Source organism: Taeniopygia guttata, chromosome 19, assembly GCF_048771995.1.
Source record: "Taeniopygia guttata chromosome 19, bTaeGut7.mat, whole genome shotgun sequence".
Taxonomy (NCBI): Eukaryota; Metazoa; Chordata; class Aves; order Passeriformes; family Estrildidae; genus Taeniopygia; species Taeniopygia guttata.
This window is the reverse complement of record NC_133044.1, coordinates 7,212,902-7,225,721: the sequence shown is the minus strand read 5'-3', so window position 1 is coordinate 7,225,721 and position 12,820 is coordinate 7,212,902. Positions and strand designations below refer to the sequence as shown.

The window sequence follows — 12,820 nt, the reverse complement described above, 5'->3', positions numbered from 1 at the left end:
TGAGGTTAATATCAAGCAACAATCCTCACAGGTGCCTTCAATATCTGGGTACAGTATCTAATGCAAACACTGAGTGAGGAAATACAGCTTTGGCCTTTGCCCTCTCTCCTCCCAGAATTTGAAAAGCTTGAGTGTAACTGAACTGTGCAAGTTCCTGATACTGTGGACCTTAATTGCAGAAGAAATTCAGGGCTCTCCCTGCTACCTTTAAACTCTTGGGAGTGAGTCAGGTGCCTGGGAGGGAGCATCAGCACTGCCTGCAGCAGGACCTGAGGGCTGCATGAACTGTGGGCAGTGATGCTGCAGCAGCTCCAGTGCTCACTGACCTCGCTGCCTTAAACCACAGCACACTGTCCCTCCAATGTGCACACAAGCATCCAGTTCCTGACTGCACAAGAAGCAGCTCTAAAATACAATTCAGGCTGTGCATCCAACAGTTTGTTCCCAGGTGCAGAAATATTTCCCACAGAAATAAAGAAAGCATCCTGTTACTTGATTTTTTAGCCACTAACGTGGCTGAAGTGTTTCCTCCATCTCTGTATGTTAAAAAGCATGACAAATAACGTGAAATTGTTACTGCTCCCTTTGCATGGACAGGTGGGAGGGATGGAGCTGGAGCTGCCCACCACGTGCAGGGTCAGCCCGTGAGGAGGACGCACTGCTCGGCCAGGGGATGGCAGCCCTCGTACTGCCGCAGGTGGGGGTTATCCAGGTCGCCTCTGTCGCTGTGCCGGGAGGAGCGCGGCTGGCCCCAGGGCGGCCCGGAGCTCCGCACGCACACGCACCGAGCGCCCTGCGAGCCGGGCCGGTGCAGCTGCCGCGGGACCCCGGCCCAGGCCCGCCGCACTCCCCCGCTAGGAACGGAAAGTGAAAGTCGATTACAATTCAAACCCATCAAAATGCTTCCAGTCAACAGAGAACCCTTAGCAAAAATCCTGAGATCATCTGGGGAAACTAGAGCTAACACTGAGGTAAGCTTTGCTTCCACAGAATTCACAGAATGACCGGGTTGGAAGGGACCTCAAAGATCATCGAGTCCAAGCCAGCCCCAACACCTCAACTAAACCCTGGCACCCAGTGCCACATCCAGGCTTTGTTTAAACAGCCACCATCCCACAGCCTTTATCTTTTTATTGGCTGTGCTTCAGAAACCTGTGGCCTGGAGCTGGTTTCATCACTGCTGCTGCAGGCCCTACCCTTCTGAGAGTGACCAACTCCTGCATTCCATGCTTCCATTGCTAGAGGAATCACAGCCTTCTGGAGCACAGCAAAATACATAAATGTTCACAAGTCACCACACACCTTCACAGAATCACAGTGGCTTGGGTTGGAAGGGACCTCAAAGGATGCCATAGGCAGGGCCACCTTCCAATAGAGCAGGCTCTTGTAGGCCTTCTGTGCCTTGACTAAACAGTGATTTTGAGAACTGGGGCAGAAGAAAAAGTACTTTCCCAGCTAACTCATCATGTCTCTTTTTGTCCAAGTGTCTCTATGGGCCAAGTCCTGCCTGTTCCCCAATCACTGCAGCTTTTAAGCCTCTTACACAAGTCACTGCCACATCACACGTGGCCCCAAGGCTGTCCACAAGCTCAGGCACACACAGAAGCAGATCCCTGGGGCACACAGTGCTGCTGCTGGGCTGACATGAAGCACACGCGTTTTGCAGCGTGGCCTGTGAAATGATCTTCAGACAAAGTAGTCCCTAAGCTGAGAGATAGCTACTAACAGGAATGTGGGTAATTATTATTCAAAGCTTAACCTCATTTTTATGTGGCTTAAGTGAAAATGTTGTGGTGTCAGCCTGTGAGTCAGGCTGTGAAACTGTCTGAAAAGCACAAGTTAATGCTTGTATTCCTGATAGGTGACAGAACCGGTTTGAATCCCAGTCCTACTGAGATTTCTCTCCTGTTTTGCTGAGAACAGGCGATCACATGCATGTGTGGTAAATTCTTTGATTCCAGTGTGACAGGAGAAGCTCAGCCTGGAGAAAAGGGGGCTCAGGGGGGACCTTCTCACTCTCTACAATCCCCTGACAGGAAGGTGCAGCCAGGTGAAGGTCAGGCTCTGCTTCCCAGGAACAAGGACAGGGTAAGAAGAAACAGCTTCAAACTGTGCCAGGGGATGTTTAGGTTGGATACTGGGGAAAATTTCTTCATGGAAGGGCTTTGCCAGGCATTGGCACAGCTGCCCAGGGCAGTGGTGGAGGTCTCATCCCTGCAGGGATTTAAAAGCTGTGTGGATGTGACACCTGGGGCCACAGGTTAGTGCTGGGGGAATGGCTGGGCTCGACAGTCTCACAGGGCTTTTCCCACCTGAACAACCCTGGGAATTCAGGCAGGGACAGAGTCCATGCCTGGCTTATTCCAGCCCTGGCAGCACCACTGCACACACAACCTGTGCCAGGTCCCAGAGCTCACCTGCCCATGGAGTGTGGTGGCTGCAGGACATCTTCCCACACCCTTCCTGCCAGGAGAGGCAGGAACAAAGCACAGGGCACCCAAAAAAAGCCTCTGCTCCAGAGGGGACAAGCTTACCTCTCCCTGGAGCACCAGAACCGGGTGCCTTTAGCAGAGCTCCATTCCGAGTTGCAGGGTGGGAACTGCTGCTTTTTCTGATCACTTTGCTCTTGCAATTTGAGAGCTTCCTCAATGGCAGCCTCCACCTCCCTCAGGGCTTCTGTCGGTGCCCCATTTTCATCGTAGAATCTGCCCACCAGCTTCCCTGGGAGAAGAGATCAATTAAGACCACAGACCTGTTTCCAGACCACAAACCTGTTTCCAGACCACAGACCTGCTTCCAGGCAAGGAAAATGCATAGTTCTGGTGGGGTTTTATTTTTAATTTTCTATTTAAAGACAAAAATAAAAGGAGATGTCACTATGGCCCAATTGTTAGAACCGAACTGAGCTTGCGTCCCTTCAACCCTTGGATCACGCAGCAATTTACCCATATTAATAACTCCATGCAGGATAAGCTTAGGCCCAGACTCATTACAGAGCTGAAAACCAAAGCCAGTTTCAGCTGCACAACCCAGAAGCCATTCCCCAGAACAGCTTCCCTGTGCTGCTACCCCTACATTCTCCTGAATCCTGGTGATTTCACGCTGGCTCCATGCTTTGTGCTGAGACAGAGACAATCCAAGCAGGACAACAGCCAGGTGGGAAAATGATTCAACTTTCCCTTAGAGGGAAGCAGATCTCAGAGACCTGGCTTGGCTGCAGCTCCAGCTGGTCCCTCGAAGGGATCACACCTGCGCATCCATCCCTTGTGTGAGCCCACACACCCACCCACACCCACCCACACCTACCCACACCCACCCACACCTACCCACACCTACCCACGGGCTCGTAGTTGTCGCTGTAGAAGCTCAGCCAGCTGTGGATGGAGAGCAGCTCCGCAGGTGACAGCCCCGACACGGTGTCCACCAGCCCCGCTGGGGTGAAGTCGCCGCTGGCAAACGCTCTGGTGGCATCTCTGCCTGCAGGACAGGGACAGTGAGACCCCGGCAGGGAGAGACTCCCAGACACAGAGTGAACCCCCCAGCCATGGAGTGAACCCCTCAGACACAGAGTGAACCCCTCAGACACAGAGTGAACGCCCCAGCCACAGAGTGAATCCCTCGGCCACAGAGTGAACCCCTCAGACTCAGAGTGAACCCCTCGGCCACGGAGTGAACCCCTCGGCCACGGAGTGAATCCTTCAGCTACGGAGTGAATCCCTCAGCCATGGAGTGAATCCCTCAGACACAGAGTGAACCCCTCAGCCATGGAGTGAATCCCCCAGCCATGGAGTGAATCCCCCAGCCATGGAGTGAATTCCTCAGACACAGAGTGAACCCCTCAGCCACAGAGTGAACCCCTCAGCCACAGAGTGAACCCCTCCATGGCTGACATGGAGTGAATCCCTCAGTCACACAGTGAACCCCCCAGCCTCGGAACACAGCCCAGCCATGGAGTGTGCTCCCCGAACAGGGGCTGAGCCGGGCTGAATGAACGGCCCCCGGCCAGCGGGGACAGCGGGGACAGCCGGTGCCACACACGCACCGCCACCCCTCCCCTCCCCAGCCAGACCCACACCCACCGCACGAGGTACCTGCGAACCCGCTGTAGGCGCCGCCGGGCCCATAGTGCTTGCGGCCCCGCTGCACATCGAAAACCCGTCCCAGCAGGGCGAGGTAGAGCCCGGGCTCGCCCGGCGCCCCGCGGTAGCGGCGCAGCTCGGCGGCGCTGAGCAGGCGGGCGCGGGGCTCGAACCCGCGGCGCAGGAGGCAGGCGGCGGCCAGGCCCAGCAGCGCCGCGGCCGCGCCCCGCCACATCGCGCCGCGACACCGCGCCGCTCGCACGACAGCTTCCTCGCCGCACGGCAGCGTGCAGACGGGCGGAGGGCGCGCTTTACGGCAGCGTGGCGGCGGGGCTCGGAGCCGTGGGGCGGCGTAAAAATCATCTCCTGCCGCCCCTGCCGGGCAGCGGCACCTTCCGCTGCCACCGGCTGCTGCAGCCCAGCCCGGCCGCCAACACTGCCGGAGATGGGCGGCCACCGCTTCTCTGGGCACCCCGTGTCAGCGCCCCGCCACCCTGCTCCTAATGGCGTTGTTCACAGGGACAGTCACAGAACCTCTTGCTGTTCGTGCCCTCTGGAGATCGCCCAGAGCAGCCCCTGCCAAGGCAGGGCCACCTGCAGCAGGTGACGCAGCAGGGTCCCGTGAGTTTGGCGTTTCTCCAGAGAGGGAGACTGCACACCCTCCCTGACAAGTCTGTCCCAATGCCCAAGTTGTTAATATGAAAAATGTTCATCCCCTTCGTCATCTGTAGCTGATATCCTTGTAAACACTAATAACAATTTTAAGGGCTCAGGGAACTTTTCTCGTGTTGAGGTGAAATCTGTCGTGCTTTTGGTCACGGCCGTTACTGGGTGCCACTGAAGAGAGTCTGGCACCGCCGTGCTGACACCTCTTGGAGATAGTTCTCCGAATTAATGAGGCCGCCGGCTTAGTGTTCTCCACAGGACCGGGCGCAGGTGCCAGTGTCACCCGCGGAGGGAGCTGCCCGAGCCGCGCTGTGGCCCCGGATCCGCTCCGGTGTTCCCGGGTCCGCTCCGGTGGTCCCGGATCCGCTCCGGTGGGCCCGGATCCGCTCCGGTGGCGCCGGATCCGCTCCGGTGGTCCCGGGTCCGCTCGGTGGCCCCGGATCCGCTCCGGTGGTCCCGGATCCGCTCGGTGGTCCCGGATCCGCTCCGGTGGTCCCGGATCCGCTCCGGTGTTCCCGGGTCCGCTCCGGTGGCCCCGGATCCGCTCCGGTGCCCCGCCGCCGCGCGGGCTTTGCAGCGTTTTGCGGCAGCGCGGCGCTTGGCGGCGGCGTGGCGCGGCGGCGCTTTGCGGCGGCGCGGCGCCCCGCGCTGACAGGTGCGGCGGGCGGGAAGTTGCTGACTAAGGCGGGCCGGGCCGGGCCGGGCCGGGCCGAGCCGGGCGGGGAGCGGCGGCGGCTGCGAGCGGCTCATGGGGACGGCGGCGAGCCACAGCAGCGAGGAGGAGGAGGAGGGCGCCGAAGAGGGCATGGAGGGGGCGGCGGGCGCGCCCCAAGCCGCGCCGCTGCTGCCGCCGGCCGAGGTGCTGCTGGAGCAGGCCCGGCTGCGGGAGGCCACGGCGCGGCTGCGGGAGGCGGCCCTGCCCGAGCCGCTGGTGTCGCGGCACCACAGCGCGCTGGTGCGATGGCTGGAGGAGCGGCTGAGCCGCGGAGACGAGGCCGTGAGCCTGGAGCAGTTCTGCGAGGTGCTGGAGAGCGTGTCCCGGCTGGCGGCCGGCTCCCGCGGGGAGAGCGAGGAGGTGAGAGCCGGCGGGGAGGAACCGGGGAGAACGTGTCGTGCCAGCCCCTGCCACGGGCAGGGACTCCTTCCAGTACACCGGGCTGCTCAGAGCGCCGTCCGGCCCGGGCACTCCCGGGGTGGGGGTCCCCTGTCCGGGCATCGGGGGAACCTCCGGGGTGCCGCTGGGGGTCGGTGTCACCGGGCCCGGGGCCATCCACACCACCCGGGAGAGCCCGGACACGCGTCCTGGTGGGTGGGGAGAGGCTGGGCCAGAGGGTTCTGCAGGGTTGGAAAAGCGGCTGCTGCTGTTGATACGCCGCCTGGCAGCTTCCAGATATAATTAAAAAAAAATAAAAATTATGTCAGTTATCAGTGATCATGCTCAGCAGCCACTTAAGAAGAAAATGGGTGTTTACAGGAATATTTCTGCTTTTGCTACTGCTGGTGCAGCTGAGAGTACAGGTGTGGTCAGAACATAGGTAGGAAATCCTGCCTGAGTAATTCCTCTTGATACTTACTAGCATTATCAGCAAGCCAAAGTTTACCACTCTGGATTTTATTGTAGCTTTTTAAAACCAGCAGTGAAATTGTCAAGCGTTTCTTTTATTGTAAAGTAGGACTTTTGGAAAGCTTGTAAGGAAGTAGTGTAAGAGAGATCCCCCTCCACAGCCAGAAGGTGGTATGGGCAGCTTTTAATGGCTTAAAGAAAGTAGTTTCCTTTTGGCTGGGATTTCCAGTTTTCCCTTTCTGTGGGAAAGGATATGGAGAATTTAATGTCTAGAGCACTTAAGCTTTAGCTTTGCTCTCTAGAAATCTAAAATGCAGCAGAACACCCTGTTGGGAATTCCACACTCACTTGAGAAAGTGGCTGTGTCTGAATTCCTTAGTGCAGGCAGTTCCTGAGGCTCAGCAGTCACTTCCTGCTGTCTTTGTTTTGCTCCCGAGTAGCAGAACAACTGTGTAAACTGTTCAATCACACACACACGCCTCAAATCAGTGCTGACAGGTGAACAAAGCTCCTGGAAACTGGAAGGAGATGCACTTTCATGCCCAGATAGGTGTGTTTTTACCAGACTGGTTTAAGTAGCTTGGTGAAATGCTGCCTCCACTTCCAGTTCCTTCACAAGAAGAGCCAGTAACAAGCACATCTTCATTTGTAACAGCAGCAAGGGTGAGATGAGTCCATTGGGGTTCTTCCTGCTGGCACAAACAGCTGAACTTTGTGGGCTGCAGAAATATTTTGAGGATTATCTGTATTTCATATCCTCCTCTGCATGAGGAATCTATTTGTTTTGGTTTCATTTCCTGCTCCAGGGCGGGGGGAAAAATCTTGTCACAGGATTTAGCGTGGCGCGGATGTGTGGTCACATCTGGTCTGCCCTGCAGAGTCGAGATGTTGAGAGTTCTGTGGAAAACCTTGATGTCATCATTTCTGGCACTAACCCACGAGCTGTGGTGTTTGAGCTTTCCTTGTACACTGAGGAGAAGTTAGTTTAGGGGTGGCAGGTCAGTAGGTTTCACTTTTTAATGTCTGTAGAGTCCTGTGTGGCACAGCCCAGGTTTGATCTGCCCTTCCAGTTTCTCTGTTCTCAGTGCAGGGCTTTGAGCACAGACTTGAGATGTTTTATGAACAATGTTTAAATGCAAAATCTGTTTTCTATATAAACTGAACCTCTGAATCTTTTTTATTACTGGTTCAGCAGTTGTCATGTCATGTATCAGCTTTGGCTGGCAGCAGTTATGTTGCAGTTCTACTGAGAGCAGAGGGTGAAGTAGGAAGTTCTCCCAGGTCACCTTTCAGATACCTTGTGCCATGCAGCTCCTGAGCTGTGAGATAAGGGGCTGATTTTTCCATGTGCCATATTTCCAAGCAACCCTCTCACCCATAATTTCCTATGAAAGATGTTTCTCACATGCTTCTTCATGTTCAGGGTGGAACTGTGTGGAGTTACTGCATTTATTTATTTAGGAGTAGGATGGTCTGGGTTGTGTAAGGCTGCTGTTCAATTGTATCATGTCCCAGTCCTGCACTCAGCTCAAAAATTCTTTGAGTATAGGTTGACACTCATTTTTTTCCCCCACTTTTTTCCCCCATTACACAGGACAGCAGTGGAAATGACGTATGGTTTTTGTCAAATACGGAGTTTAAGTTATACTGAGCAGTCAAAAAATAATTCTAGAGTTCTAGGTTTGGTGTAACCTCCTGAGATCAGAGGAAGAGTTTAAAAATAAAATAACAAAATACTACATTAAGATGTCAGGACAAGTATATATGTAGTAATCCCTCCTTGTGTGAGAATATAAAAAATTTGTTTAAAGTAGGTGTCAGCAGATTCAGCCTTGTTGCCTTGTGTTTTATTGTCACCAGTTACATCACAAAACTTGTTCAATTTGTCGTTTAGTAATTGTGCAGTTTCACTTCAGGTATGAGGCAAAATGGTGAGAATTGTGTGAAACTGTACATTGAATTGTTTTGGCAACTGAGTTATGTCTGTTAGAATTAATCCCTCTGGCTTGTTGTCCTCAAGCAAAGGTGTTGGGTTTTTGTTTTGGGATCTGCCCAGTGCCTGGGCTGGACTGGCCCTGGTGTCTGCTGGATGCTCAGCACCAGCTTTGCTGCTCAAAATAATTTTTTAAAGGTGATCATTATTAGCTTGGGTTCAGCTGTGTGTGTAATAAGACACTGTAAAGTTTCCAAGCTCAAATCCAGCTCTGTGCCACAGGAGTGCCATGAGAACTTCAGTCAGCTAAAAGACTTGTGTTTCAATTCTGTTATCTTCTGAGGACTTTGCTCTCATTTTACTGGTGTAATTATGTCATGGTTAATTGGCAGGTTATTTTGAGCTAATCATTTCGGGTTGCTGCTCTCTAGGATAGTACTGTTAATGGTACATCAAGTCTGATAATCAGGTAGCAAGCCCAGAGGGTGAAGCAGGAGTTTCCTCCTGAGCAGCAGTGATCCCTTGACTCAGACACCTGTGAGATCATCTGTTGTCAGAGACCAGATTTGCTCAGCTTGGAATAAAAGTTCAGGGCAGTGAGACTCCAGTCTTGCTTGTAAAGAAATCTCTTTTGTAAGTGCATTCCCAATTTATATGAAAAATGTGAATGCTCCTGAAACACTGCATTTCTCTTTTGGAACAAGTTCCATTTTTAGTAATTAAACAGAAATTTGTTTCGAAATTAAATCGGATTGTGAAAATATAGCCAGATTTTTAGTGTGTCACTGAATCATGAGTTCTCTGAAATAGCTAAAGTAAGTTACATATATGAGCTTAGTTCTGGTTTATAGGCTCAGCTGAATAACAATACATTTGTTAGTTCAAAGGTGTGAAATGCTGTGCAAGTTACTTTTTGTACATGCTCAACATGACTTTTTATATTAAATTTTTTATTAAGGTCAAAGTTAATAAAGCTGCCAGTCATTCTCTTCAATAAAAAAAAATCCCAACTCTTTTCTAACTCTCTCTACTGTTTTCAAAAATACGTAGACAAACTCTATTAAACTGATTTTTGGTGTAGGAGGACAGTTTATGGAATGAAACATCAAATAAAAGCATTACTTTTCTTAGGACAATTTCTTAAATAAAGACGAGATGTAAACCCTGAAGGAGTTTTGAGTGGATGCAGTGAGAGAGGGGATGCAGCAGTGATGAGTAATTGAAGGTGTGGCTTTTGGAACCAAACCACCCTTCAGCTGAGGAGCTTTTTGCTACTTCCTTACAGTCCCAGCTCGCCATGGATGGATCCTGCTGATTCACTGGTGATATGATGGGCTGACTCCACCTAACATGACTCCATTGACTTTTATAGAAGGCAGTGCAAATACTTCAAACTTGCTAAACACTGCAGATTTCCAGCCAGCCTGCTTCCTGTTACCATGAATTCAGTACTTTGGGGAATTAATTCTTTTGATTTTATTGTAATAGTGTTACAACATTTGTTGCTATGGTTTTTATGAAATACCTTGCTTTAAGGAAATATGCTGAAATAAATTTTTTTTGTTACCCTTCAGGCCTTTGCACAATTTGATGCTGAAGGAGATGGCACTGTAGATGTGGAGAATATGCTGGAGGCTCTCAAGAATTCTAGTGGAGCAAATCTTCAGGGGGAGCTGAGCCATGTAATCAGGCAACTGCAAGCTTGTTCCCTGGTGCCAGGTATGAGAGCAGTGTTGGAAGAAAGGATTTCCCAAGCCCTGCCCCATAGAAGAGAAGCTGCTTCAATAAATTGATTTAATAGCATTGCTTGTCCTAATCTTATCAAAACCATTCTCCAGAAGGTTCTTGGTTCTTTAGTGTTAATCAAGTGGAGTTGTTGTAAATTAAACATTTCCCAGAACTGCATGCAGAACTTCCTTTCACAAATAACCACTGTTTCCTTCTCTGTGTGACTGAGAAGTGTCTTATTCCTGTTTGGTTTATGTCACAGACAGAACATGTACCTTGCAGAATTTTGGTGAGTGCCCAGCTAATAAAGTCTTGTACTTGGTAACTGGAGCAATAAATCCTCCATGGAGTCTGTTCCAGGGGATGAGTCACATATTTTATTATTATTATTATATTGTTATTCAGCATTTGAAATCCTGATAAAACATAATTCAGGTTTTATGGTTTATAGTTCAGAAAGTATCAGTTTCCAGGATCTTATTTCTGGGATAAGTGTCAGTTACTGGCTTTCCTTCCAAGCATTTGATAAGTGGCTAAAGGGGATTTGCCTTAAAGGATCAGACAAGGAACACTAGAATTTGCTGCAGAGAATTTAGAGGAGAGGACTTAGAGAGTACTGTTCTATGCAGCTATATGCACTGGGATTCAGGTATCAATGCTAAGGAACTCGCATTTCTGACCAAGCTGGTGGAAAGCATTAGGAATGATCCACAGTTCCAAAGAAAAAAGCTCAGTGTAGCTCAGGGTGAGTGATTGTTAACCAAGTAGCAGCTGCTTCACTTAGATTTTGAAGGTAAGGGTTTGGGGAAGCAAAATAAACATAAGATTTTTGATAATTGTTTTGAACTCCTTCAGGCATTTCAAGTCACTGGCAAAAACATTTTCCTGCACTCTTCCTTGCTGTATTTCCCACTTTCCACATTTCTCCTGCTGTAGAGATTGCAGACTTGAGCTCCATCCTCTGATAGTTTTGCATCCTTCTTGCATTGTGGTGCCTAAGGAAAGGATGTCTCCTTCCAGGGTTTATTGACATATTTTCTGAGTCAAAAGAGCGCCTGGGCCTTCACGCCTCGATGATCCTGAGATTCTTGCACCGGAACCGCATCTCCAGCACTGCCATCCCTTACCCAGTGCTGGAGTACTTCAACAACATCTGCACCATGCGCTCCTCCGTGCTGAAGGATTCTTTGGATCGACTTCTCCTCAAAGAGAGAGGTGTGCAATGTCTTCCCTTATTTTTTAGGATGATTGTGTGACCATGGCTTTGAAAAAGAGACTACAGATAAAACAAAAAGCTTTCTTTACTATGTCACCTCTAACAGGCTTCATGTTTTATGAAGTTGATCTGCATGCTTCTGTGGATTTTTGTTGGTTTTTGAAGCACATCAATTAATTTCTGAACTACCCAGCAATATGAGTAACGCTCCGGAATGTTCTTATCTTTCTCTGGGCTTGTTTCAGAATTAATGGTTACTCATTTGTGATATTCTGTATTCAGTGAAATATCTTCTCTAGTTGCTAGAAACTTAGTTTCCCTGTGAAGGTGGATGTTTTGTGAAGTTGACTCTTCAGCATTAAAATATACTTTATTATTTTGGACTGGAGGTGATGAATCTTACACTGTATCTCTGATTGGACTGGCCTGGTCCCTACAGGGAGGGCTCCTTTTCTTTACAGCTTGACTAGATAATTTTCAGATTTCTGCACTTCTATTGAAATAGATCAAGTTACATGGGAAAGAGAGTGCTTTGTCCTTTCCCTAAAATACATGAATTGAAGTTTTCCTCATTGTAATTTACTTTTGCCTTTCATCTGTTTGTATTTGGGCATAAAAATAATAAAGCGCTGTTGAGGCCAGTAATGAAAGGGGTAGATAAAGGCTATTGAACTCTAGGGAATGGAGGTGTTTTCATACTGAGAGTGGTAGATGGAGATTATTGCAATTTCTTCTGAAATGAAACTTTGCTGTCTTCTAGTTTCTATCAGAAACAGTCCTTCAGGGGCTGTGTTCTGTGCCAGGGAGTTAAATTGTGTGAGATAATTCTTACAAGGGTATAACAATACTCCAAACAGGCCGAAGAAAAAATATTCTGAGTGTTTTTTTTTTTTTTTTTTTGCAGAATACCCCAGTGATCTGAATGGTAATCAGGAGTCAGACAAGCTGAAATCTGTCATGAAGTGCTACACACACATCGAAACCTCCTCCAATTCCGCCGATATCGACAAGATGACAAACGGAGAAACGTCCTCCTTCTGGCAGTCGGATGGGAGCGCTCGATCCCACTGGATACGGTGAGCTCGGGGCTGGGGCTCCGAGTGCTGACAGCCACGGGGGCTTGTGCTGGATTGATCCTGCCTGGATGCCAGCTGCCCCCAAGGCTGCTCCATGACTCCCCTCCTCAGTGGGCAAGGGAGAGAAAATGTAACAAAAGGCTCCTGGGCCAAGGGCAGGGAGAGCTCTCTCACCCGCTGCCATCACAGACAGAGCAGACTTGATTCAGGGAATTTAGTTCAGTTTTTAAATTAGGGTGGGGTTAGGAGAAACAAAACCAAATCTTCCCCCTCTCCTTCCCAGGCTTAGAAAAAAAGGAAGAGAAATTATCTCCTCCCCTCCAGAGGCATGGACGGATGGGGAGTGTGGGCTGCACTCAGTTCATCACATGCTGGCTCTACCACTCCTCCCTCCTCAGGGATAGGACTCCTCACATGCTTCCCTGCACCAGTGTAGGGTCCCTTCCATGATGCTCCCTCAAAGTGCTCCAGTGTGGGTCCTTCCCATGGGGTGCAGGTACAGAACCACAGATAATTGACTTGGAAAGAACCCCCAAGAATCATCAAGTCCAGGTCTTA

General features: G+C 50.3%; 2 protein-coding genes across 3 annotated transcripts in view; one reads left to right on the top strand and one right to left on the bottom strand.

Moving 5' to 3' along the window:
* Nucleotides 1–503: 503 nt before the first annotated feature.
* Nucleotides 504–4,381, bottom strand: CYB5D2 (cytochrome b5 domain containing 2). The gene is made up of 4 exons (XM_030288178.4): nucleotides 4,092–4,381; nucleotides 3,337–3,477; nucleotides 2,535–2,721; nucleotides 504–854 (listed from the first exon to the last, which is right to left on the bottom strand). Exons 1-4 carry the CDS (start codon nucleotides 4,312–4,314, stop codon nucleotides 638–640), a joined length of 768 nt encoding a protein of 255 aa, XP_030144038.4. The 5' UTR covers nucleotides 4,315–4,381; the 3' UTR covers nucleotides 504–637.
* Nucleotides 4,382–5,372: 991 nt separating this feature from the next.
* The window catches only part of ZZEF1 (zinc finger ZZ-type and EF-hand domain containing 1), a 56,664-nt gene continuing 49,216 nt past the window's right edge, over nucleotides 5,373–12,820 (top strand). For both annotated transcript variants that reach the window (XM_030288301.4, XM_012568623.5), the window contains exons 1-4: nucleotides 5,373–5,820; nucleotides 9,817–9,961; nucleotides 10,991–11,185; nucleotides 12,091–12,262. In XM_030288301.4, the coding sequence (XP_030144161.4) occupies nucleotides 5,494–5,820; nucleotides 9,817–9,961; nucleotides 10,991–11,185; nucleotides 12,091–12,262 (839 nt within the window). In that variant the 5' untranslated portion in view covers nucleotides 5,373–5,493. The remainder of the gene's footprint in view (nucleotides 5,821–9,816; nucleotides 9,962–10,990; nucleotides 11,186–12,090; nucleotides 12,263–12,820) is intronic.